The 22,008-nt window shown below is 53.5% G+C and overlaps 7 protein-coding genes and 1 non-coding gene across 8 annotated transcripts; 1 reads left to right on the top strand and 7 right to left on the bottom strand.

Annotated features, from left to right (window-relative positions):
* Positions 1 to 4: 4 nt before the first annotated feature.
* UTP7 (Utp7p) lies at positions 5 to 3,057 on the bottom strand. Its single transcript, XM_076638396.1, has 9 exons — positions 2,636 to 3,057; positions 2,205 to 2,351; positions 1,936 to 2,105; positions 1,729 to 1,833; positions 1,557 to 1,637; positions 1,281 to 1,486; positions 656 to 1,191; positions 266 to 577; positions 5 to 186 (listed from the first exon to the last, which is right to left on the bottom strand). The coding sequence occupies exons 1-9, from the start codon at positions 2,813 to 2,815 to the stop codon at positions 70 to 72; spliced, it is 1,854 nt and encodes a 617-aa protein (XP_076501322.1). The 5' UTR covers positions 2,816 to 3,057; the 3' UTR covers positions 5 to 69.
* A 116-nt stretch (positions 3,058 to 3,173) lies between these two features.
* On the bottom strand, positions 3,174 to 5,983 carry GPC1 (glycerophosphocholine acyltransferase). The gene is made up of 11 exons (XM_076635857.1): positions 5,774 to 5,983; positions 5,585 to 5,693; positions 5,316 to 5,508; positions 5,053 to 5,204; positions 4,878 to 4,966; positions 4,704 to 4,787; positions 4,534 to 4,620; positions 4,336 to 4,458; positions 4,171 to 4,261; positions 4,005 to 4,096; positions 3,174 to 3,883 (listed from the first exon to the last, which is right to left on the bottom strand). The coding sequence occupies exons 1-11, from the start codon at positions 5,856 to 5,858 to the stop codon at positions 3,303 to 3,305; spliced, it is 1,686 nt and encodes a 561-aa protein (XP_076501321.1). The 5' UTR covers positions 5,859 to 5,983; the 3' UTR covers positions 3,174 to 3,302.
* Positions 5,889 to 6,666, bottom strand: BDY24DRAFT_11211 (uncharacterized protein). The gene has a single exon (XM_076635864.1). It carries the CDS (start codon positions 6,536 to 6,538, stop codon positions 6,110 to 6,112), a length of 429 nt encoding a protein of 142 aa, XP_076501320.1. The 5' UTR covers positions 6,539 to 6,666; the 3' UTR covers positions 5,889 to 6,109.
* On the bottom strand, positions 6,656 to 7,618 carry BDY24DRAFT_11190 (uncharacterized protein). Its single transcript, XM_076635860.1, has 2 exons — positions 6,946 to 7,618; positions 6,656 to 6,800 (listed from the first exon to the last, which is right to left on the bottom strand). Exons 1-2 carry the CDS (start codon positions 7,413 to 7,415, stop codon positions 6,773 to 6,775), a joined length of 498 nt encoding a protein of 165 aa, XP_076501319.1. The 5' UTR covers positions 7,416 to 7,618; the 3' UTR covers positions 6,656 to 6,772.
* A 233-nt stretch (positions 7,619 to 7,851) lies between these two features.
* On the top strand, positions 7,852 to 10,526 carry BDY24DRAFT_411257 (acyl-CoA synthetase; the record flags this gene model as incomplete). Its single annotated transcript, XM_076642904.1, has 13 exons — positions 7,852 to 8,015; positions 8,172 to 8,247; positions 8,319 to 8,452; positions 8,523 to 8,754; positions 8,826 to 8,924; positions 8,994 to 9,056; positions 9,132 to 9,298; positions 9,390 to 9,453; positions 9,558 to 9,755; positions 9,830 to 9,910; positions 10,026 to 10,238; positions 10,309 to 10,380; positions 10,467 to 10,526. The coding sequence occupies 13 exons, from the start codon at positions 7,852 to 7,854 to the stop codon at positions 10,524 to 10,526; spliced, it is 1,623 nt and encodes a 540-aa protein (XP_076501318.1).
* A 208-nt stretch (positions 10,527 to 10,734) lies between these two features.
* BDY24DRAFT_t1 lies at positions 10,735 to 10,830 on the bottom strand. Its single transcript has one exon. It is a non-coding gene; the product is annotated as a tRNA-Asp (tRNA).
* Positions 10,831 to 11,333: 503 nt separating this feature from the next.
* BDY24DRAFT_11140 (ERG4/ERG24 ergosterol biosynthesis protein) lies at positions 11,334 to 13,811 on the bottom strand. Its single transcript, XM_076635855.1, has 11 exons — positions 13,529 to 13,811; positions 13,126 to 13,410; positions 12,777 to 13,052; positions 12,653 to 12,690; positions 12,477 to 12,572; positions 12,283 to 12,419; positions 12,111 to 12,203; positions 11,971 to 12,034; positions 11,770 to 11,891; positions 11,645 to 11,695; positions 11,334 to 11,562 (listed from the first exon to the last, which is right to left on the bottom strand). Exons 1-11 carry the CDS (start codon positions 13,746 to 13,748, stop codon positions 11,439 to 11,441), a joined length of 1,506 nt encoding a protein of 501 aa, XP_076501317.1. The 5' UTR covers positions 13,749 to 13,811; the 3' UTR covers positions 11,334 to 11,438.
* Positions 13,812 to 14,313: 502 nt separating this feature from the next.
* On the bottom strand, positions 14,314 to 21,829 carry BDY24DRAFT_374236 (uncharacterized protein). Its single transcript, XM_076638395.1, has 32 exons — positions 21,231 to 21,829; positions 20,828 to 21,147; positions 20,679 to 20,741; positions 20,458 to 20,607; positions 20,144 to 20,382; positions 19,999 to 20,050; positions 19,845 to 19,925; positions 19,609 to 19,759; positions 19,459 to 19,529; positions 19,309 to 19,384; positions 19,150 to 19,239; positions 18,559 to 19,080; positions 18,354 to 18,454; positions 18,200 to 18,282; positions 18,021 to 18,122; positions 17,639 to 17,938; positions 17,467 to 17,569; positions 17,208 to 17,391; positions 16,979 to 17,141; positions 16,597 to 16,905; positions 16,444 to 16,517; positions 16,321 to 16,369; positions 16,135 to 16,200; positions 15,982 to 16,069; positions 15,813 to 15,916; positions 15,646 to 15,735; positions 15,487 to 15,563; positions 15,304 to 15,404; positions 15,010 to 15,241; positions 14,835 to 14,920; positions 14,692 to 14,758; positions 14,314 to 14,611 (listed from the first exon to the last, which is right to left on the bottom strand). Exons 1-32 carry the CDS (start codon positions 21,620 to 21,622, stop codon positions 14,383 to 14,385), a joined length of 4,815 nt encoding a protein of 1,604 aa, XP_076501316.1. The 5' UTR covers positions 21,623 to 21,829; the 3' UTR covers positions 14,314 to 14,382.
* Between the last annotated feature and the right edge of the window lie 179 nt (positions 21,830 to 22,008).

Here is a 22,008-nt window from a genome sequence, read left to right as displayed (position 1 = left end):
TGAACAGATCGAGAAGATGGATAGATCGTAAAGATAATGCTAAAGAGAGAAGGTGCGAGATGAAGAGAACTACTCGTGCCTTCGTCCAAACCTAGAAAGAGCACCGGTCTCGTCGTCTCCGGCCTTTGGGTTCCTAGCTCGCTCCTTCTTCTCCCTCTCGGCCTTCAGCTTCTCCTTGATGGCGACCTGAAGAAGAGCAGAAACAAAAGGGATCAGTTCGAGCGTTTTCTGCGTTTGAGAAGCAAGAGAAAGAAGAGCGACTCACTGTAGCGGGATCGATAACGTTCTTCTTCTTCTTCCTCAAGAACCTCTTCAACGTCTTTCCTCGTCCCCTCATTCTCATCTTCTCCTTCTCCTCAGGCGTAGTAGCCTTCGACTCGTCCTCGTCCTTGTCGTCCATTCCATCGTCTTCCTCGGGAGGGTCCTCGAGAGCGTCGTTGGCTCGAAGACGTTCGATTCGAGGGAGTTTGGAGAAGGGAGTGGCTTTGGTTCCTGGAACGACGTGGTTGGAGACTCGACGACCTGGAGCGAGTCCTCCGATCGAAGTAGGGTCCATGGTGATGAGGTCGGGTTGGATCTGCGAAAGGAAAAACGGCGAAAAGAGAAGTCAGATCCTGAGACGCGTCGTTCGGAAAGAGTTTTAGTTGAGACGCACCTTCTCCATGACCTCCCTGACCTCCCTCTCCCTCCTCCTCTTTGCACTCTCGAACATGTCTCCCTCCCCACTGTCGAAGTTGGGCTCTCCACTCCCAGGAACCAACAACGTCGTGAACCCTTCCGAATGACCGACTCCCAGCACATCCTCGAAAGGACAGAACTTGACGTCCTTGATCTGCTTCCCCGGCAGCAAGTTGGTCAAGTAAGGACTGGGTCCGAAAGGTCCAGCACCCTTGTTTCCACCTCGAGTGACTCCGTCGTAGATCTGGACGGTGGATCCCGCTCCGACGGCGAGGAGACCTCGTTGGGAGAAGGCGGTGGAAGCGATCTCTCGACGGGAGGTCCATTGAGAGAGGGGTTTCGAGTAGTTTCGAGAGTCCCAGATTTTGACGGCACCGTCAAGACCGGTTGTGCAGAGGTGGCGACCGAGGGAGGAGGAGGAGGGGTCGATGGAGATGGAGGTGATGGGTCCGAGGTGAGCGAGGAGTCGGACGTGAGGGGTTGCGAGGTTGGGAGACCAGAGAGTCATGGTACCTGAGGGAAGAAATGACGAGAGGTGCGAGAGGGTAAGTATTTGAGGGTCTGGAGAGCTAAGGAGGAGGAAAGAAGAGAGAGAGACGAACCGTTCTGGTGACCGAGATGAACGATTCCACTCTGTCCATTGACTTCGAGGACGTTGCATCCTCCGAGCCTCGTTCGCTGCTCCTTGATGAGCTGACCAGTCGAGGTGTCTTGGTACTTGAGGTAACCGGATTGAGAGGTGGAGACGAGGAGGTAGTGGTAGGGGAGGAAACCGAGAGCGGTGGGCTCGACGTGATCCTTGAGTTTGCTGCGAAACGGATCGAGCGAGAGATCAGCGACCTATTCCAGGACATCAGCGGGGAAGGTATCATACGTACTGCAGCTCTGTTCCATCCTGATCGTAAATGAAGATGTACTTCTTCTGCGCGACGGCATGGAAGGCGGTGGTGTGAAGGAAGCTGGAGGGCGGGAAGAGACGAAAGCAGGATCGAGTGAGCTTTCGCTCCATGAGACGCGACGAAACAGCGGGTCAAGGTCGTGCAGACGTACGTGATATCTCGAACGGTCTCGTTCACAAAGATCTCGGACTGAAGCTTCGAGGACTGGAAGTTCATGGTCGAGATGTGACCTTGACGCGTCGCCATCGCCAGATGCCTTCGAATCATCAAAAACGAATCAACAACAAAGATCAGCTCCATATCTCCTTACCTCTACACCTCACCTCAGATGGTACCACATCAAAGACTCGAAACTCACCTTCCCTCCTTACTCCATCGAGCAACAACTCCTCCGCCGTCCAACTTCAAATCGAACCCCTTCGAAGCCGTCGCCAACCCAGCAGCGTCCTGAATCTCCGACTGAGTGACCTTGTACGTCCTTTCCAGAGCCGATGTAGCTTGCATGAGTCCAGGTAGCGAGGGGAGAAGCTGGACGAGCGAGAAGTGAACGTCAAGTCGGAAAAGTCAGCTCGAGCTCCAGACTGGGAGGAGGAAGTGCGAGAAAGAGAGAAAAGAAGAGAGACGCACCAGTTCCGAATCAAGCTTAGCCTTCTCTGCACGCTTGTCAGCGAGAGCTACAGCACTGAGTTTCGAACGAAGCTTGAGATCCTTGACGTGGGACATGTTTGGGGGTCGGAAATCGTCCTGGGTGTGGTGGGATTTAGGAGCTCGGGTCTGGAGGGAAGGAGGAGCAAAGAAGCGATAGATGTCAGTGATGAGCTTTGGATACACGTTTATCTATCCTGAGCCCGGGAAACCTCGAGGATCACGAGAAAAGGACGAAGAACGAGCTCTAAGGAAGCGAGCTCAAAAGTCGGTTGAGCTCGACTTCCTTCCTTCCCTCCTTCGTCCTCGCCTCTGCCCTCCTTCTAGCTCCATAGCCACCGACCAAGCTCTACCTCCATATTAAGAGCTTGAGCTCCATCCTACAGTCCAAGAAGTAGTGATCCAAGACTCACGGAAGCTCCAATGGAGTGCACGACCGAATCGACCTTCTCCTGCTTGTCCCCTCCGTCTTCACTCTTCCCCTTTCCTTTCCCTCCTCCACCAGCTTTCCTTTTGTTCGTGTTGGAGTAGGAAGAGGATCGCTTGGAGGAGGATGCTAGAGGAGTGGTGGCCGAGGCGAGAAGGGCGTCCATCGTGAGCTTGAGAGCTGGGGGGAAGAGTCGAAGGGAGGGAAGCTCTGCTTGTAGGCTGGTTCCTCTGCTGTTTGAGTTGGAGGAAGCGAGATGTAAACCTGTGCGGGAGGCTACGGAGCGGGCTGGATTTGAGAAGGAGGAAAAGAGAGGAAAGGGAGGGAGAGGGTTGGGGGAAGGGGAAAGGAGGCACGAAGGAATTCGTTTGGGTGCGCAGTGGTCGCCTTGAGGTCGATTTGGGAGAAGTTTTCACTTGTGAACTTGAGTTGAGAGTCGGCGGAGAAGCTGGCTCAGAAAACGAGCGTGTTGGGAGGAACTCTGAAAAGTTTCAGAGCACGAGCGAGTCTGCTCAAGCTCTCGCGCCGAAATCTCGATCCCCTCTCGTCGCGTCGCCGTCGTCGTAAAAAAGTCCCGATGCATCAAAAGCCAGAACCGGCAAAGCACAGTAAGAGAACTAGACCACCGAAAGAAGCAGCAAGAGCACCCGAAACTATTCCGTCTTCTCCTTCCCCTGCTCAACCTCGAGGTCAATCACCTTCCCGTCCAACGCTCCTCCGATCTCCTCCATCGAGTCCTGCTCCGGCACCTTCAACACCTTCGTCTCGACAGCAGAAGCCCTCTTCTTCCTCATCACCAGCCCTTCGTCCCCTTCCCCACTTCTCGCATCCACATCCAACGAGAACCCTTCCAACTCCTCGTCTCCTCCGTCGCTCGTCCTCGACGCGCCCAACACCAAAGGACTCCCTGCCAGCCCATCGATCGACGGACCGGTAGCCATCTCGAGTAGTGGAGAGTGAGGAGTCGAAAGGGTGCGGTTTTGCTGAGTCGGGGAGGAAGTGGTAGGGATGACGGGCGAGGGTGAAGAATTGGTCGTGGGAGTGTTGGCGAAGACGGCCATTTCTTTTCGAAGAGCCTCGAGTTCTCGTTCGAACTTTCGTCCCCAGACTTGGACGTAGTAGGATCCACCGTTCCAGGCGGAGACGGAGAAGACGAGGAGGAGGAAGGCTCCGGACCAGAAGGAGGAGTAACGAAGGACGAAGATGGCGGGGAGGAAGCAGACGATGGTGTAGACTGAAAGAGAGGAAAGAGAGTGAAATGGTGGAGAGATTTGGATCAGCTAAAGAGGCTCGTGGTATGAAAGAAGGGAACGAGTATCGAGGTCGCCGATGGAGGAAGAAGAGGGAGAGCTCACCGAGTTGCCAGAACATGAAGAGAGCTTCTCGTTTCTCGGGCTTGACAGCTCGCATCCATTTCCCAATGACGTTGTGCTTGTCGTGAAGGAGACTGTATCAAGAGAAGGAAGGCGGAGTATCAGCGTCGTTTCGATGAGGGGGGGAGACAGAGAGAACAGAACGCACTGCTGGAAGGAGGTCGGCCTGATGCCTGCAGCGATCTTTTCGCGTCTTCCGACGACGACGAATCGCCAGTACATCGCCTGCCAGACGACGTCTGGAAAGAAGGAAAGTCGAAGTAGAACCCGGTCAGCTCGATCGACGAGCAGGAGGGCAAAAAAGACGACTCACAGAACCCGACTCCCAACATGATGCTCTGGAACCAGTTGATCTCGTTCATTCGGTTGATAGCTGGCCATCGTTGTTCTCGACCAGGGTAGTAGTGCAAGATGACGGTGAAGGTGAAGGGAGGGTCTGTACGATCGAAGGAAATGGAGGAAAGGTGAGCCCACGACGAGAAGTGAGCCGGTCGAAGACGAAAGGACGAACAGATGTGGATGAAAAGCGAGGTAACCTTGTCGAGAGAGTGGAAGACGAGACTGTTCCTCCAGGTGATGATAGCGGAGGCGAGGGGACCTGAAGAAAAGAGGAAAGGTCGAAAAGACGCGTCAAGGTCAGCTGTCCTCAACCTCGGAAATTTGAAGGTCAACGCGACTCACCCATGGTAAGAAGATAGCAGGCAGTGAAGAAGACGGTGTTCTTCGGGAAGAACCACATCCAGATGAGATCGAGAAGGTTCACGTCTGTGTGCACGGAAGAAAGAAGGAGACGTTCAGCTTCGCGTCTCGTTTCTTGGCTTAGAGCGGCTCGAGACGAGATAAACCGAGACTCACAGTAGCACATATCCCAAAGGAAGTAGTGCCAACTCTTCTTCTTGTAGGTCCAGATTCGAGTAGGAAGGTAGAAGGCAGATTGGACGGTGCTGAGACGAGGCGAAACAGCAAGGAGTCAGACTTCTCGTCCTTCTTGACCTAAAACGGCTGTGAACGGAAGGAACGATGTACTCACTACCAGATAGGAATCCACTCAGGACACAGTCCAAACATCAGAGCACTCGTGAGAACGAGCTCGACACCGAGGAAGAACGAAATGGTGTCTCGAGTTCGAAGCGTTCGAGCTGACTCCCAGGACGCGGAGAGGGTTGTCAATCGAGACGAGACCTGCCAAATAGACCCAAAAAAGGTATCGCATCAGTTCAATGAGCTCGAGACCAAACCGAACGAGCTCAATCTGCCTCTACAAGAGGAAAGGGAAGGGAAAGGAGAACGCACCTTCGTCTTGAACCTCTTCAGCTCTTTCTCAGCAATCACTCGCCTCTCTTTGTTTCCTTTGGGACCCTCGGACGAGTCCCTCTCCCCTGACGCTCCAAGACCATCGTCGGCGACGTCCAGAGACGTAGTCGTGACGAACTCAGGTCTGTCTCTGTCCGAGGCCCAAATGCGAGGTGATTTGGGTGCGAGAGCTCTGCAGTTCGAAGAAGCGAGGCAGAAACTATCAGCTGCAATTTCGATAACAAGTAGGAGGCGTCCAGTAGACTGACCTGATGTTCGCCGAGGATTTGGATAGAACCTCGCCAGCTCTGAGCTTGATGCGTTCCGAGTGGACCTTGAAGCGTCGTTCCATGAGATCGATTCGCGAGTCGAAGAAGGCTGGAAACGGAAACGATCAGTTCTACTGAAGAGCCTATCTAAGGGAGTGGAAACGAGCCAGACGAGAGCTCCAAACTCACTTTCAAGGACATCTGAAGAGGAAAGACGGAAGCGCATGTCAACTCTCGAGCTCACATCGACTCGACACGTTCTTGTGGCAGGCATCCTCCCTCTGACCTGGAAGACGATAAGGATACGAGCTCTTTAGGATGCTACTGAAGCTCTCGTCCATCGTGAAGCAGGTGTATGCGCGTGAGATAGCTGCACAAGGAAGGAAGGAGCTTTGGAAACGGAACGTGCTCCATCCTCCCTTCCCTCCCTCCCGTTCCTCCCTCCTCAACCTTCAACCGCTCGATGTTTTTTTGAGGTCTCGCCAGCAGAGAGCTCAAGCTTCAAGTCGTCACCCACTCTACAATCTACCTCCTCAGTAGCGAGCTCCTCCGTTCCTCTCCCTCGAAACCCGAATCCCTCAAACGAAAGAGCTCGCACTCACCAAGCAACGTAAAGCTGCCCATCCAATCCGGTCTATCCCCAGACTCTCCGCCACCAGTATATCCATCCCAGACGTCCTTGAGTTGTCCTGCGATGCTGACGGAGCGAGACATGTTGGGTCGAGAGGCACGAGGAGGAGTTGCGTCTTTGAGATCTGAAGGAGGGGTCGCGCTACTGCGAGAGGTTAAGGGTTGCATGATTATTCTCGTGTGACCAGCTGGTTGAGGAGATGGGGCTGTTGGACGAGAGGGAAAGGGGGGAGTCGAGAGGTATAGCGGAGATGGGGGATGGCAGAAGAAAGGAGGGAGGGAAGGGAGAGGAGAGGAAAGCCAGAGCGAGTTCGAACTCGTCATCAGGAGAAGGGGTCGTCAAGGGACATCGTTTTGGAGGATGCATATGAGCTGAACACAACTAGATCTATCCTGAGCTCATCTCTTTGACATGGGAACGGCTGCTGGACTTTCTTGCATGGACTTGCTCGTTCAGGAGATCTCGAGGTGAACAAGCGGAAGTTGTGAGCTCGGACGCGTTTAAATTCCTTCCCCGGCAGAACCTCGGGCAAGCAAAGGCACTGGTATGTGTTCGTATTAAGTCGCAGCTCGTAATCGTTCAGTTCTGTGTACACGAGTGAACCCAGCCAAAGGAAGGAAGGAAGTCAGCTCAGCTCGTTCGTCTTCACTCGCTCGACCCTCTCCTCCCTCCTCTCCTGCTCTAAGACGCCAGTTCACCCGATATCACAGAACGAGAAAGATCAACTCACAGCACTTCCCTCCCATTCCCAGGCGTCGATGGCGTTCCCTCCTCCGATCCCTCTCTTCCCTCCCTTCCTCTTCGCATCCCGGAAGTTGTACCCTCCTGCCTCTCTCGAGTTCTTTTGAAGTTGAGCTCTCCGACGAGAGCGAGAGAGGTGTTGGATGAGGGTGACGATCTGGAAGAAGAAGAAGAGGAAGAAGAAGAAGAAGAAGAAGAAGAAGAAGAAGAAGAAGAAGAAGAAGGAGGCCAAACACAGGTGAGCTCGAGCTGAAGAAGGAAGGAGAGGTCGAGCTGAAGAGCGAGAGGACGAGCCTTCAGGAGGATGAGGATGAAGCAGAGAAGGATGATGATACATCCGATGACTATGGCAGCTCCTACAATCCGAGAAGATCGAATAGTTGTGATGGTTCCTGAGTTGTCTGAAGCATCAGAAGTTGAGGTCGACGCAGGGGAGGAGGAAACCGTCGAGTCGGCCATCACAGCATAATTCTCGTTCGTGCCTACGGAGATGGATGCGGAGGAGACGAGGGGGGAGGTGAGAGGAAGATGAGTTGCGAGGGGAGCAGGGGGGGGGGGAAGGGTCCTGGCGATAAAGGCGTAGGAAGAGATGCTGACGGTTGAAGGTCAGGGAGGGAGGAGGAGAAAGATGAGCTCGACTTTCAGAGTGAGTAAACCGCCCACAGCAGATCTTTACGGCCGAGAAAACCTTTCCTTTCAGTATTATCTTCCCTCCCACATTCAAAGATTGAAAGATATCGATCAACACCCAGCTGTGAAAGAGGGAGGGAGTCCAATTCAGCCCCGGTGCCTCCCTCTGAGTCCCCGCCCATCCTCCTTCTCTTGCAAACCACCACCCGCCTCTCTTCCCCCCAACTCTTTCCTTCAGCTCAACACACCTTATCTTCTACCTCAGATGTCCCTTCCTCGAATTCCTTTCTTCGAACGAGCTCTCGAGACGGCTAAAACAACTCCAGAGCCGCTCGCCGTTGTTGACCTACGAACCGGGCTGCAACACACCTACGGAGATCTATTGCGAGATGTGAGCTCGTTCATGGGCAAAGTAGGAGCTGGTGAAAGGTGCGTCGATTCTTCTGTCTACCTCGAGTTCTCAGGAGGTGGAAGCGTTGGTGGGAGGAAGGGGAAAGGGAGGGAAAGAGGTCGTCCTCTCTCCATCGGAGGGCATCCGAAACGAGCTCAGTCGTTGACTCTTCGATTCTTCTCTCTGTTCAACAGCGACATTAAGTCTGCCAGGGTGATCGGTCTCGTTCCCAACGGATACTCCTGGGTCGTTGCTCAGTGGGCTTGCTGGGTTCGTCATCTCTTGCACCCTCCCAAACAAGAGTCGAGCTCATCACTCCCTCCCGTCTTTTCTCCAAACAGGCTTCGGGAGGTCTTTTCGTCCCCATCTTGCACACCCTTCCTCTCCCCGAGATGGAGCATATCGTCCGAAAATCTCAGGCCGATCGAATCATCGTCTGCGAGACTCAGACGAGCTCGCCGCTTCAACTGGGTTTGTTTTCTCTCCTTTGCTACTTCTCTATTCTGCAAGGTCCTGACCTTTTTGTTTGTGTGTGCATTCATCAGAGTCAAGACCATCATCCCAATCCCTCTCAACTTCCCTCCGTCTGCCTCCTCTACTCTCCCAACCATCTGCACCGAGCCCTTCGACCTCTCCCGCAACGCTTTCATGCTCTTCACAAGCGGGTCAACTGGGCACCCAAAAGGAGTCCCTATGACCCATGCTGCTCTCGCTAGCCAGGCTTCTTCGATGTCGGAGGTCTGGAAATGGTCTTCGAAGGATAGGATCTTGCACGTTGTGAGTTGTCTCCGATTGCGTCTCCCGGACCTCGACGCGTCGAGCTCACCTTCGACGCTTCTTTTCCCCAGCTTCCCATGCACCACATCCACGGAGTCGTCAACGTTCTTCTCACTGCTCTCTACAATGGGGCGACTTGCGAGTTCATGCCCAAGTTCTCAGCCCCGGACGTGAGTTTTAGCTCGTCCTCTCTTTTCTCTCCCTCTCGCCGGCTGACCTCTTGCTCTTCCTTCCCGTAGATCTGGGATCGATTCCTTTCCACTACCCAACCTCCACTCTCGCTCTTCATGGCTGTACCAACTGTTCATTCTTCTTCCATCTTCCTCTCTCCGTCCCTCCATACCGAAACTCGAACTGACGCTCGTCTTCGTCTTCAGATCTACTCTCGACTCCTCGACATTCAAGCTTCGTTTGACGCTTCGAAACTAGACGAGGCCAAGGATGCACTCAGCAAGCTCAGGCTGATGGTCAGTGGGAGTGCGTCGCTTCCTGCTGAGATCAAGAAGCGATGGGCTGCGATCGGAGGTGGTGTTTTGCTCGAGAGGTGCGTTTCTCGTTTTGAACGGTGCTTTGGAACTCGTCGCGTCGAGTTGTGATAGCTGATATCCCAATCTTCCTTGGTTAATCCTGCTCAGATATGGAATGACCGAAACGGGCATGATCATCTCCTGCGGTCTTGACGTCTCGTCGCGGGTCGATGTAATCGCTTCCTTTCCCTCTGCTTCTTGCTACCTCGCTTTCACTCGAGTCTGAGCCCAGACTGACCCAACGCTTCGTTCTAAACCACCTATGTGCCTCTTTAGGGTCACGTCGGGTACCCCATGCCAGGAGTTCAAGTCCGACTCCTCTCCGAATCGAACGAGGACGTGACGGATCTCTTCGACACGCCCGGAGAGGTTCAAGTCAAGGGAACCAACATCTTCAGGGGTTACTGGGACGACGAGGTTACTACTGCCAAAGAGTTCGTTGTTGATGAGAAGACGGGAGACAGGTGGTTCAAGGTCAGCAGCAGCTTCAGTCTCTCTTAGTCCTCTCGTTCATTCAAACCTTTGCTCACGTCTTCCTTTGTTTCTAGACCGGGGATATTGCTCTTCGTGAGACCCCCGAGCAAGGAGGTTTCAAGATCCTTGGAAGGAACTCTGTAGATATCATCAAGGTTCGTCTATCTCTCTCTTGCTTTCGCTCTCTCCTTGCTCCCTTTCTTTCTCCCGTCTCCTCTCCTTCCGAGCTGACCACCTTCCTCCGCTCTTTTCGTGTTTCTCCTCCCATAGTCCGGCGGCGAGAAAATCTCCGCCCTATCTCTTGAACTCTCCCTCCTCTCCCTTCCCAACCGACCCATCCTCGATTGCGCCGTTGTTGGTGTACCTTCGGCCGCGTGGGGACAAGCCGTAGGAGCCGCTATCGTCCTCTCGAAGGACTGGGAGGGAGAGGGAGGAAAGGGAACAATGTCGGTTAAGGAGCTGAGGGCTTTGCTTAGAGATGAGGTAAGTTTGGAGTTTGCGAACACTGGGTCAAAGCTGAGGAGAGGAACGCTGACTTCCGTTTCCTTCGCAGCTGGCTCCCTGGAAACTTCCTCAGTTCGTCAAGATCTACGAGGATGCGATTCCTAGGAACCAAATGGGGAAGGTACGTTCTCATCTCCGAGATCTGCTCGTGGGAATCCGGAATCGATCTGACTGGACGCGTCTTTGTTTCGACATCTCGCCCTCCAGGTCAACAAGAAGGAACTGCTCAAGATCGCTTTCTCTGAGGAGGTCGCCGCTTCGTCTTAGATTTCAGGTCGCTAGGTTGGATTGCATGGTTGAAACGGTGAATGTAACGAAAGCGAAAACGAACGGAAAAGGAAGCGACGACTCTCCTTGCTGTCCTTCTCCCACGCCCGTCCAATTCTCTCACTTAAAAGAAGTGCTCGTCGAGGTTTTATCGAATCAAGGGCGAGGAAAACTGCATCGAAGGCGAGAAAGGCAAAAAGAATGTTTTCTTCCGGCCAGGGAATCGAACCCTGCTCTCAAGCGAATCGTCTGCTGTTGCCAACTTAATGACAAGCTTGCATACTAACCAATATACTAGCCAGAATTGGATGCCATGCAAGGAGAGCTCAAGAATATGTCCCACAAACGGGGCGGAGCAGCCTTTTAGACAGGTGTCTCGCTTCTTGTCGACGAGCCATATAATAGGGGAGCAAATAAGCCTCTCGGATCTCTGTTGAAGAAGGACTTGAGACTGCTCGAGGCAGAAGCATAGACGAGCTCTTCTTTTTCGCTTTCGTTTTCTCCTTCCTTGCTTTCCACTTCGCTCGACTCAGGAAAGAGAAGATGCCCATGTCCAGATCTATATATATGCACGAGGTTTATGTATGACGAGAGAGGTAGATGCAAGGAGGAGAAGGTATTAAGCCTAGTAGACTCCGGGGATGAAGTTGTACGGAACGGCTGAGGAAGACGGGATCGAAGAAGAGACGGTCGGCTCGATTCGAGAAAAAGATCGGACGGTGAGATGGGGGAGAGCTCACCTTTGCAGTACCGGTCCCAGCTGTAAGGGAGAGTGGAAAAGAGGCAGACGGTGAGTTCAAGCGATGAAGGAAGGGAGACGGGCTCAAAACCTCGTCCTCGTTCGCTGAGCTCGTCAGATCCTTTCGACTGTCTTCTCCCTTTCCTATTTCGAGTGAAGGGGCGAGCTCAAACTCACTCTTCTGCATACTTCGCTCTGCACTTTGTGAAATCCCTCGAGCATCGTTGAACGAGAACGATGAAGAACCACACGGGGTAGAAGTAGGCGATCGGACTCGACCAGCCGGTGCAGAGACCCCTGAAACGATAGAAGAACGCACGACGAAGGTGGTGAGCAAAACGACGAAGCGATCGTTCAAGAGGCGAGACGAAAAACGAACCAGGTGAGAGACTGGAAGAAGTCGGCAGTGTAGTTGGGCTTTCGAAGGTATCTATGGAAGCGATGGAAGATGGGTCAGCGCCGGACGTCCAGAGAGAAAAGAGAGGGAAGACGCGTCGAACTCACCCCCACCACCCAGAGATCAAGAGCTTGTTTCCATGCTTGGTCTCGATGTACTTTGGGTTCTTGACTCGTCGCCATGGAAGCTGAGGGAAGGCGTCTCGAGGGACGAACTCGTTTTGAAGCTCCTGAACGAGGAAAAATAAATATCATACAAAACGAATCAGCAAACTGTTACGAACGAAAGAAGCAAGCAGGAGGACGCACCATTCTGAAGTTCGACTTTTGGGAGTTCGCTGTGTCGAAGATGTAGTACGAGAGAAGGAGGAGGCTGAGGAGGCAGAGAGGGGTGAGCTTGCGTTAGCGGGGAGAGGAGACGACGACGAGAGGAAGAGGAAAGAACGAACCCGAAGACTCCGACCGTGGCAGGCGACGAGAGCTTGTAGACTGAAGCATCCGTTCGGTGGAGGTAGATGATGGAATAGGAGTAGGTGAAAGGACTGATAGAAGAGGGGGAAAAGCATAAAGGTCAGCGAAGCTCGAGGAATGGAGACGAGACGCGACCCGAAAAAAACTCACACTCCAGCGAAGTTCCAGAAGGTGAGCATGAAGCCATCCTTCTCGTAGAATATGTCGATGGTCTGAGGGATGCACTCCTCTCCTTTTGCGCAGGCGTTGATGTAGAGACCCGTGGCGAGAACCATGAAAGCGAGATTCTTCACGAAAAGAGGTCAGAACGAGCTCGGAGTGAGAGAGACGAAACGGACACTCACGGGAGTGACGTATCCGATAGTCTGGTACTGTTTGAGAGCAGCAGAAATGGCGATATGGAAGAGGAGGACCCAAGGGATCCGAACCTCTTGCCACATCTGAAGCAGGGAGTGGAAAAGAGGGGAGGGAGAGGTCAGCGATTACTCTTCAAGTCGACCAAAGGGAAGAGGAGACGAGCCTTGAGATCGACGTTGAAGATCTGAGGGTTGAGAGAAGCTGCGAGAGGAGGAAAAGAAGGGAGGAAGTCAGGACGCGTCGGACGGACGAGGCAGGGGTCAAACGACATGAAAAGAAAGACTCACCTCCCATGAAGAAGTCGTAAACCGGCCATCCAGACATCCTGATGGGCTTCCCACCCCAGTGAAAGAAGATCGCCCCAAAGTAGACCAAGAAGCTCAGAGTGAAGCCCACGATCATCGAAACACTCATGAGCTCTCCGAAGTGGTCGATGATCTGGGTGAGGTCGAAGAGACCGGTGAGGTGAAGGGTCGAGGAGGCGAGGAGAGTGACGTAGAAACAAGAGAGGGCGTTGCATCGGTAGGAGAGAGTCTTGTAGTTGAGGGAGGGGACGGGGAGACCTGCAGAAGAAGAGAAGGAGAAGGAGAAGGTGAGCTTCGTCGAGTCGGAGGGAAGGACGAAAAGAGGACGAACCCTTTTGGGTTTTCCCGGGCATGATGAAGGCGAGGACGAGTTGGAAGAGCATGAGTCCGAGATACATCTTGAAGGCGAAAGCAGTAGGGTAGGCTTCCTGAGGGTGGCGAGACGATCGAGAGCAGGAAAAGAGGTCAGCTCGAGCTCGAGCTCGTTCAGCTCTGCCTTCTTGCCTCACCTCGCAGATGTGGTTTCCCATCCGATTTAAGAAGGGCTTGATATCATCGACGGAGTCGGGGAGGATGAATCGTCCCTGATAGAACCAAAGACAGATCCAGAGGTAGACTGAGACGACGAGGATCGAAAACGAAAAACAAAAAGGGAAGGAAGGAGGTGAGCTCGAGCCCTGCCTTCCTTCTTCTCTTCCTTCTTCTCTCGCCTTCCCAAGATCTGAAGAACGTACACATCAAAGCAGGGAAACCAGGCATCATAGCCGTCACTCCGAAAGGTCCTCCAAATTCCCAGTGTGAATGCGTATCCGCTGCGAGGTCCTTGAGACGAGCTTCAGGAGTGGGCACGAAGGCCACCTCCTCCCCGTCCTTCTTCGCTTCAACAGCTTTGGCAACCTTCTTCGCCTTGGGGGCGAGGAGAGGATCACTCTCTCTTGGACTGTCGTTGGCCATGGATGGAGATGAGAAAGAGGAGGGGAAAGAGAGAGGGAGGGGAGGGCGAGGTCGAAGTTGGAGAGGAAAGGCAACAAACAGAACTCAAGAAAGATCGAACCACTTTTTAGCAGCCCCTCGCGCAAGCTTTTCCTTCAGCCATTTTTTTGGGGACTCTGAGCTAAGCTTTGATTTATCGAGTTAGAAAGCGAGGATAAGGTGCCTGGAATCTCTAAATGAAAGCTCATTGGGAGGGAGCGAGGAAACGGCACGACGCGTCGCCCCCACTGAATCCCTATGTATGCCGCTGCCAGGATGGAGATGGAGCCACTGCGAGTGCACTGAGATGTTTACCTACATCTAAAATTTGGGGGGTGATTGTTTAACCAGTCACAGGAACTCAGTTTCAATAGACTTTCGAGGGGGGTTGAGGAGGACCGCGAGACGAGCTGAGGTCGACGACCTGCTCCTGACCCCGCGGGCCAGCTACTATCTGTGTGAATCGGAGATCTTCGAGATCGTCGTGACTTCGAAATGGGGACTGCTTATTATCTCGAGCTTCATTCGAGTCTGATTCGTGTCGACGCGTCGCGAAGAGATCCAAGACAACACCATCGATCCCTTCCCCTCCCAGTAAATCTAAACCCCAACACTATCAAGCAGAAGCCTTGACCTTGGCCTCAGCAGCAGCGTAGAGCTGGTCAAACTTGCCGCTCTTCTCGACCATCCCTTTGAACACGGCGTCCTCCCCGCTCGGTTTCGAGAGCAACGCGAAGGGGGTATCAAACTCCAGAAGTCGCCCTTGGTCCAGGACGAGAAGACGGTCGTAGTCGATGATCGAGGAGAGTCTGTGTGCGATGGTGATGAGAGCGGCGTCCTTGAATCTGCGAGGATGGCAGCCAAGAGAGGAAGATCAGATATGAAACGGAGACGAGACGGGAGAGAAATGAGATGCTGAACGAACTCCTCTTTGATCGTCTGCTGGATAAGGGTGTCAGTAGAAAAATCCACTGAAGCCGTCGCTTCATCCACTGAACGCATAGAAGAACGGACGGATCGAGAACGCGTCAGGTTGAGTTCGGGAAACGAAAAAGAGGAGAAACCAACTGATGATGATGTTGTTTCGCCTCAGAAGGGCTCGAGCGAGTGCGAGAAGTTGACGTTGACCTTGGGAAAAGTTGGCTCCGCCGGCACTGCACCGGGGAAGGCAGAAAAACGTCGACGGAAGTCAGCAACGCGTTTGTCTCTCCAAGTCTTCGCACGGAAGAGAAGATGCTCTCACCTGACTTCGGTATCGAGCGTGATAGAGATCTTTCCTCCTCCAGAAGCGATCGGCTCGGCCTTGAGATTTGCCTCAGAGTCGGCCTCCTCTCCGAGCTTGATCAGATCGGACGAAGAAGCAGCTCGGCTAGGACCAGAGCTCGTTGGAGTTCCAAGTTGAACTCGGGTGAGGGCGTCTCGAAGATCTTCGTCCGAGTGCTCCTGGAAAGGATCGAGGTTGTCTCGGATGTTCCCTGTTAAAGAAGCCGGTCAGGACGTTGGCGAAGAACGGATCGAAAGCTTTGCAGACACCCACCAGCGAAGAGGATCGCGTCCTGAGGAACGAGAGAGATGGAAGATCTGAGATCGTCGAGACCGATAGTAGTGATGTCAATACCGTTGATGGTGATGGAGCCACTGAAGCAGAAGAAAGAGGAAAACGCAACGTCAGAACGGCGAAGCAAAACAAACGAAGTAAGGATGCGACAGATCAACGAACCTGATGGGGTCAGCAAACCTGAGGAAGCTCATTCCAAGAGTAGACTTCCCGGATCCAGTTCTACCGATCAGGCCGATCTGGAAAAGCAGAAATGAAGAACAGAGAGCTCGTCAGCCATCGAACGTTTCGAAAAGAAAGAGGCTGCGAGATAAAACTGACCTTCTCTCGAGGCTTGATGTCGAAGGAGATTCCGTGGATGACTGGAGGGAGCTCCGGAGCGTACGAGATAACGAGATCTTTGACGGAGATCTATGGAGAGTTAAAAGAGGTTGATAATCAGAAACGGCGACGCGTCCGGAAAGTCGAAAGGCGAGAGATGAGCTTACCAAAGTTTCTCCACTAGACGAAGGCCAGTAGGCAGGAGGAGTCGTCTCCGGGATAGTGTTCGGAGCCTCGGAAGGAAGATGGAGATATTCCTTCACTCTTTCCACTTGAAGAAGGAGGAGACGGAGTCGGATCAGTTTCGAAGTGACAACGACGGCGAATTAAACTCACTGGAATTCATCTGCTGTTCGAGATCAGCGTAGAAGCGAGAAGTCCAGTAGATCCCCATAGTCACTGATTGAGCAGAGATGATCGCCATCTGCATAAAAGCACGAAAAAGGGTCAGAGGCGAAGAAGGAAAGTTGAGAAAGCAGGAAGACGCACGCCACCAAGTCCAGCGGTTCGACCTTGGTAGATCGTCAACAGAGACGCAAACAGTACGGAGATGCCCTAGGTGAAAAGGAACAGCCAGAACAGCCGCGGGTGAGAGATTGAGTCAGCGTTTCGAGAGCGAGGAGGACGCGTCTCTCCGGAACTCGCTGCTTTCCTCGCCAACTCAAGACGACTCACTCCTATGACGTCGAACCGAAGCAGACACCATCGATTGCTCATCCATTGCCTGGGAATGAGTTGAAGTAAGAAGGCGGAAGATCAGTACGCGTCCTCTGAAACTGTCTCGAAAAGCACACTTACCACCACCACATCTGCCTGCTCTTATCAAAGTCCTCCTGATATTGAGCAAAGAAACGCTTCTCGGCGGAGAAAGCCTGTAGACAGAAAGCGACGCGAGAGCGAGATTCAGTCAAAAGCAGGGAACGGAGAAGAAGAAAAGTAAAAAGAACGGACTCGGATGGTCACCACCCCGTCCAGCATCGACGAGAAGCCTGAGAGAACGGGTGAGAGAGCGATGGATTCCATTCTTTTGAGGTCTCGTCCAGTCCTAATGTAGCGACCAGTGAGATGGGCATAGACGAGAGCGATGCAGAGTCCAGGAAGGGCGAAGAGGGGAACGATGGCGAGGACGAGGATTATGGCACCGGCGAGTTGGAAGACGTAGTGGGCAACGTAGAGAATGTAGAAGGGAAGCTCCTCATCGATCTTTTGGAGATCTCGAGAGAACCGGGAGACGATTCTTCCTGAAGGAGTGACGTCGAACTGAACGGACGAGCAGGACGAGAGAGGGAAGCAAAAAAATCGAGAGGTTGACAGAGAAGAGGGACAGACTCACCCATCGAGGAGGGCACTTGATGACGGAGGCTAGCATGCTGTTATGAAGTCGTTTCGAAGCTCTGTAGGCGGTGAAGCAAGAAGCAACGGAGGAGAGGACCCCGGCGAATCCGTCGGCGAGGGTGATGGCGGCGTATATTCCGACGTAAAAGAGAGGATGGGTTCTGCGACAAGAAAAGTGAAAGAGATATCAGCGACAGCCTCGAAGTAACCCGTGTTCTCGTGCTCACCTCGCGTCAGGTCGAAGTGGGTTGAAAGACGAGAGACTGATTCGAGGTCCGACTTGTTGACCGAGGAGAGAAAAGGCGGTTTGGCTGGTGTCGAGACTCGAGAGGGTGTTGACTCCACGCTTAAGAAGACCTGATGAGATAGATACGACATGCTCGGTTCCGTTCGTCTTGTAGCTCTCGGTCCCTGGAAGGAAAAGGAGAAGAAGAGAGTCAGTCGGTCGACGCGACTAGCCGAGACCTTCGCTTCAGTCTCACGTACATTCTTTGATCCACCATCTCTCCACGATAGAGAAATTGATGGTGACAGCCATGAAAGCGAAGGTGAACATGCAAAGAATGAATCCAGATGCGGCGAAGTAGAGCTGTATAACGAGAAGGTGAGTCAGAAAGGAACGGAGAAGGAGAAGGGAGAGAGGGGAACAGACCCCCACCTTGTAAGTTTCCCATCGAACCGACCCGACCTCCCTCTCCTCGTCCTTGACCATCTTCTTGGCCTTTTTCTTCTCGACGACAACGATAGGCTGATCATATCCCTCGACCTTCTCGGGCGTCTCCTCGAGTACCGTTTCCTCCTCAGCGTGAAGCTTTTCCTCGACCTCGACGACGGCAGCGAGTTCCCCTCGAGCTCGAAGGTCTTGAACGGATCCAGCAACGTCGAGTCTCCCGTCGACGACTCGAATAAGGGAGTGAGCGATGGGGAGAAGGAGCTCGACGTGGTGGCTTACGATGATCTGGAGAGAGGAGAGGAGAGGAGAAGTGGCCCGTCAGGACGTGAAGGACTAGAAAAAACGCACAAGAAGCGAAAAGACTTACGACGGTTCGACCATCCATCAAAGGTCCAGATAAGCAGTTGTCGACGAGAGCAGCAGCAGTGTGAGAGTCGACGGCAGCGAGAGGGTCGTCCAGCAGAACGTTCTGAAGCGGAGGGAGAACGGACGCGTGTGAGCTCAGATCTCGATTCCAACTGCAGACGAGGAGGAAGCGAGACTCACCTTCGCTCGAGAGTACACGCTTCGAGCAAGTGCTACACGAGCCTTCTGGCCACCACTCAAGCTGACTCCCTTCGAGCCGATCTCTGCGATTCGAGAGGAGAACGACGCGGTCAGCACAAATCCTTCGCACTTCCGTTCATCGACTCGGACTCACCAGTCTCGTCTCCGTCCTCGAGGGTGTTGAGGTCAGGAAGCAAGCAGCAGGCCCTCAAGACGGCATCGTATCGATCCTGCTCAAAGGGAGAGCCGAACAGACTGAAGGAAGAGAAGTCAAGTCAGCTCGACGCGCTAGGACGAGGTTGTCCTTTCTTCCTTTCCCCCCTCCGTCCTCCCAAATCCACCCTGAAGATCAAACTCACATGTTCTCCCTGATCGTCAAATTCTGCAACCAAGCCGTCTGCGAACTATAGGAGCACGAGTTCGTCAACCCATCCTTGTCGACGTGAGAGAGGTCCTTTGGAAGTAGGACGTGGCCGCTGACGATGGTGAGTTCCCCGAGGAGAGCGAGGAGAAGAGCGGTCTTTCCGGATCCAGTAGCTCCGGTGACGACGGTGAGGCCAGAGGACGGGAAGACGAAAGAGATGTTGTTGAGTTCGAAGACGCGAGCCTCGACGACTGGGACCTCCTCGACGGCGGGGATCGACGTTGCAGGAGGTTTGGCGTCGGCTTTCTTCTTGTCCTTGCCCTTGGAAGCATCCTTGTCCTTGATTCCAGCGTTCCACCTAAACGAGGCGTCGATGAATCCGATCTCGCCCTCCGTCGAATCGACCGAGACGATCATGGAAGAGACGAATGCTGGGACCTCGTCCTCGAGGAGGTAGTCTTCGATTCGCCTGAGAGAGACCCAGTTCTTGAGAAGACGAGTATAGAATCGAGGAAGCCTGTGGAGAGGGACAAATAGTCAAAAAAGGGAGAGAAGGGGAGAAGAAGAAGAGGAGGACGCAACTCACCCCATCAAGGGCCCTTGAAGCATCCCCAAAAGCGAAAGCGAAGTGAAAGCTGTCCCAACAGAGAGCTCTCCCTTCTGGATCGTTACGTAGCTGTGAGGGCAGTAAAGTGTCAGCGAGAGAACGCCAATACCAACGATTTTTGAACGCGTCGAGACTCACGAAAGGAAGGAAAAGACCGTTACCGAACTAGCGACGATGGAAAACAAAGCCTCGTTGCAAGATCCGAGGACTCGGTCTGAGGAAAGAGAGACGGGCACCGATCAGCATCGAAAGAAGGGGGAGAAGAGGGATAAAAAAAGAAGCAATCACCCTCAATCAAAACAGCCAACTCTTTGTTCCTCGCATCCTTGACCTTCTTGACCCATCGACCCTCCCAAGCACTGAAAGAATGAGAAACAAATCGAGTCAGGTTTGGGTCTCGGAAGACAAAGAATCGCTCTCGGATTTGAAGAGACGTACAAAAACTTGATCATCTTCGCTCCCGTGATGAGCTCCTCCATCATGTTGACTCGAGCATCCCTAGCGGTGTTGGATCTCTCCTGAATGTCGATGTTCCGAACGTTGAACCATCGCTGAGCGGGAGTGGCGAGAAGCAGGGCGAAGAGGCCGACTGCAGACGAAAGAACGAGAGAGAGAGGGAGCGAGGTCAGTCGCAAGGCCGGAAGGTGCTGTAGGAGTCGAACGTCGGTGCTTACCGAAAGCACTCCAGCCGAGCATGGAGTAGAGAAAGATACAGCATACGATGATCTCGAAGGGAGCAGAGTAGATTTGGAAGGCTAAGAGAACGAGTCGGTCAATCATCGACGCACCGCGCATCTTGCTTCCGTTTCTACAGCGGGTGGGACCCACAACTGATGGCAAGGTTACTAATCTGAGTCACATCGGACTGCATGAGCTGGATCTGGAAAAGGAAAGAAGGTGAAGGTGAACCGTCAGCTCGAACCCTCTCGTTCTCGATTTTGCGGCCTCCCGACCTCGTTCTCGATGAACTTACGATCTTCCCCACTCCAGACGTCCCCTTTCCTTCAGTCACCCCACTGAAATCCTTCCTTTTCAAAGCCTTCTCGTACACAGCCGAAGCAAGAGCAGTCTGGATCCTAGCTCCGGCGCGTCGTGAGAACCAAAGATGGTTGACGTCCGACTGAGCTTTGACCACGGTGATCAGAAAGGCGGAGAGAGCGAAGACGTAGGCTTTGGCGATGGACTCGGCGGAGGGAGAGGTGAGGCAATCGACTGTAGAACGAGGCGTCGAGAGTCAGCTCCGAGCTCGGAGGGGAGACAGAGGAAAAACGGAGAGGAGAAACGAACGAATTCCCTTGATGCAGAACGCAGATCCGTAGACGCAGAGGACAGAAAGGTAGGTGAAGACCGCGTCCAGCGTGAGATCTCGACCGTTGGTCTTGAGGAGCTTCCAGGACAGAGAGGTCGCTACGGCGCGTTGGAAGGTTTTGAAGACGACTGGTCGGAAGACGGGCAAGGAATCAGCTAAGCTTGTCGATGTCTGCGCTGAAGGGAGGAGAGGGACGTACTGGGAGCTGCTTGAGTAGGCGAGAGTGTGAAAACTTCCCCTTCCTTGAGGTAGCCAGAGTTGCCTTTCGAGACGAAGCCGACGAGGAAAGAAGGGGAAAGGGTGAGCTTGATCTCGTCAACGTTCTCGAAGAGACGCTCAAGAACTCACCGAGTTCTATGATAGGAGTAACCCAAGAAAAGGTCAACCACCCCAACGCGCTCGTCGTGTCCTCAGGCGAAGGTCCAAGCCGTCCAGACGCCTTCTTCTCATTGACCTCGTCGATGAATGCCTGAGGAACCTCGCTGGCGTAGAGGGAGAGAGAAACGCCGATCACGACGAGGTCGAGAACGGTTGCGACTCCTTCGGAGATGAAGGTTCGGAGGGAGAGAGGGAAGGAGGTGGAACGATCGTTGGCGAAGAAGGTGAAGGTGGCGGTGAGGAAGACGAGGAGGGAGGAGACGAGTTGGATGGTGTAGAAGATGAGGAGCCTGTAGAACCCGAAAGCGAAAACAGGAACAGGTCAGCAATGTGTGGGTAGGAAGGAAGACTAAGAGTGACAAAGAAGACTGACCTAGGCCGAATAGTCTGACTAGGAGCGAGGAAGTTGACGACGGAGGAGTAGATCCAGAAAACACCAATCGTGCCTGCGACAAAGTTCTCCTTCTCCGTGAGGCCCTTCGTCTCGTCGAGAGATCCAACAACCGACCACGTGATCCACCCAAGTCCTTGAATCCCAGCCGCCCCTACGAGCAAGACCGTCTTCCAAAGAACGAGCTTCATCCCTCCTCCTCCTCCTTCAGCCACATCGGGCGGATAGATCTCAGCGAGAGTAAGGAAGGGACCGAAAGCTGCTCGGAGCTTGTTCTTGATGAATTTGGGAAGAAGACGAGGGATGAGGACTGGGAGAATGAGGATGAGGAGGGAGGGTAGGAAGTTGAGGTCGAGCAGGTTGAAGCTCGCCATTTCTTCGAGACGTTTGGGCTGTTGTTGATTCGCGACGCTTATAGTGGTGAGATGATGGTGGTTGAGAGGTAGAAAGAAGCGAGGTCGAGGGTTTGGAGAATTTCAAGTCCACTCGTGGTGGTGGGCAGAGGTAAACGAGAAAACCCTTCGTCCTCCATGGGCGAAGGAAGCGCCATGCGAGTCTCCTCGTTTCGTCCAGATTAGCTTTTTTTTTCATGTCGGTCTCTCGGCAGAACTAGCTGCGAGAATCAGCTCGTTGCTCAGTGCAGACGATGTCGCCGAAGCGAAGGAGGGAAGGAAGGCGGGCGATAGATTGAAGGAAGGAAGGAAGGAGGAAAAGTGCGAGCTCGAGCTTTCCTTCCCTCCTCCTCTACGGACCGCGCTTC

The sequence above is a fragment of the Mrakia frigida genome, assembly GCF_051309035.1.
Source record: "Mrakia frigida strain ATCC 22029 unplaced genomic scaffold BDY24scaffold_1, whole genome shotgun sequence".
NCBI classification, from domain to species: domain Eukaryota; kingdom Fungi; phylum Basidiomycota; class Tremellomycetes; order Cystofilobasidiales; family Mrakiaceae; genus Mrakia; species Mrakia frigida.
Note: the sequence above shows the minus strand (reverse complement) of the source record. Positions and strands in the feature narration are given on the sequence as shown.

What these genes read in the sequence shown, in the direction of transcription:
- BDY24DRAFT_374236 (XM_076638395.1), bottom strand. Translation starts at nt 21,622, where the DNA reads ATGGCGAGCTTCAACCTGCTCGACCTCAACTTCCTACCCTCCCTCCTC. An exon ending in GTTCTGCATCAAGGGAATTC is followed by an intron (nt 20,383 to 20,457) that starts GTTCGTTTCTCC and finishes CTCGTTCTACAG; the next exon opens with TCGATTGCCTCACCTCTCCC. An exon ending in GAACCGCTGGACTTGGTGGC is followed by an intron (nt 16,070 to 16,134) that starts GTGCGTCTTCCT and finishes GCTTTTATGCAG; the next exon opens with ATGGCGATCATCTCTGCTCA.
- GPC1 (XM_076635857.1), bottom strand. Translation starts at nt 5,858, where the DNA reads ATGCCTGCCACAAGAACGTGTCGAGTCGATGTGAGCTCGAGAGTTGAC. An exon ending in CTCTTCAGATGTCCTTGAAA is followed by an intron (nt 5,694 to 5,773) that starts GTGAGTTTGGAG and finishes TTCCGTTTCCAG; the next exon opens with CCTTCTTCGACTCGCGAATC. An exon ending in CTGCTATCTTCTTACCATGG is followed by an intron (nt 4,621 to 4,703) that starts GTGAGTCGCGTT and finishes TCTTTTCTTCAG; the next exon opens with GTCCCCTCGCCTCCGCTATC.
- UTP7 (XM_076638396.1), bottom strand. Translation starts at nt 2,815, where the DNA reads ATGGACGCCCTTCTCGCCTCGGCCACCACTCCTCTAGCATCCTCCTCC. An exon ending in CGATGGAGTAAGGAGGGAAG is followed by an intron (nt 1,834 to 1,935) that starts GTGAGTTTCGAG and finishes GATGATTCGAAG; the next exon opens with GCATCTGGCGATGGCGACGC. An exon ending in GAGACCGTTCGAGATATCAC is followed by an intron (nt 1,638 to 1,728) that starts GTACGTCTGCAC and finishes CCCGCCCTCCAG; the next exon opens with CTTCCTTCACACCACCGCCT.
- BDY24DRAFT_11140 (XM_076635855.1), bottom strand. Translation starts at nt 13,748, where the DNA reads ATGGCCAACGACAGTCCAAGAGAGAGTGATCCTCTCCTCGCCCCCAAG. An exon ending in TTACGACTTCTTCATGGGAG is followed by an intron (nt 12,691 to 12,776) that starts GTGAGTCTTTCT and finishes CTCCTCTCGCAG; the next exon opens with CTTCTCTCAACCCTCAGATC. An exon ending in TTCTGGAACTTCGCTGGAGT is followed by an intron (nt 12,204 to 12,282) that starts GTGAGTTTTTTT and finishes CTCTTCTATCAG; the next exon opens with TCCTTTCACCTACTCCTATT.
- BDY24DRAFT_11211 (XM_076635864.1), bottom strand. Translation starts at nt 6,538, where the DNA reads ATGACGAGTTCGAACTCGCTCTGGCTTTCCTCTCCTCTCCCTTCCCTC.
- BDY24DRAFT_11190 (XM_076635860.1), bottom strand. Translation starts at nt 7,415, where the DNA reads ATGGCCGACTCGACGGTTTCCTCCTCCCCTGCGTCGACCTCAACTTCT. An exon ending in GGGAATGGGAGGGAAGTGCT is followed by an intron (nt 6,801 to 6,945) that starts GTGAGTTGATCT and finishes TCGTGTACACAG; the next exon opens with AACTGAACGATTACGAGCTG.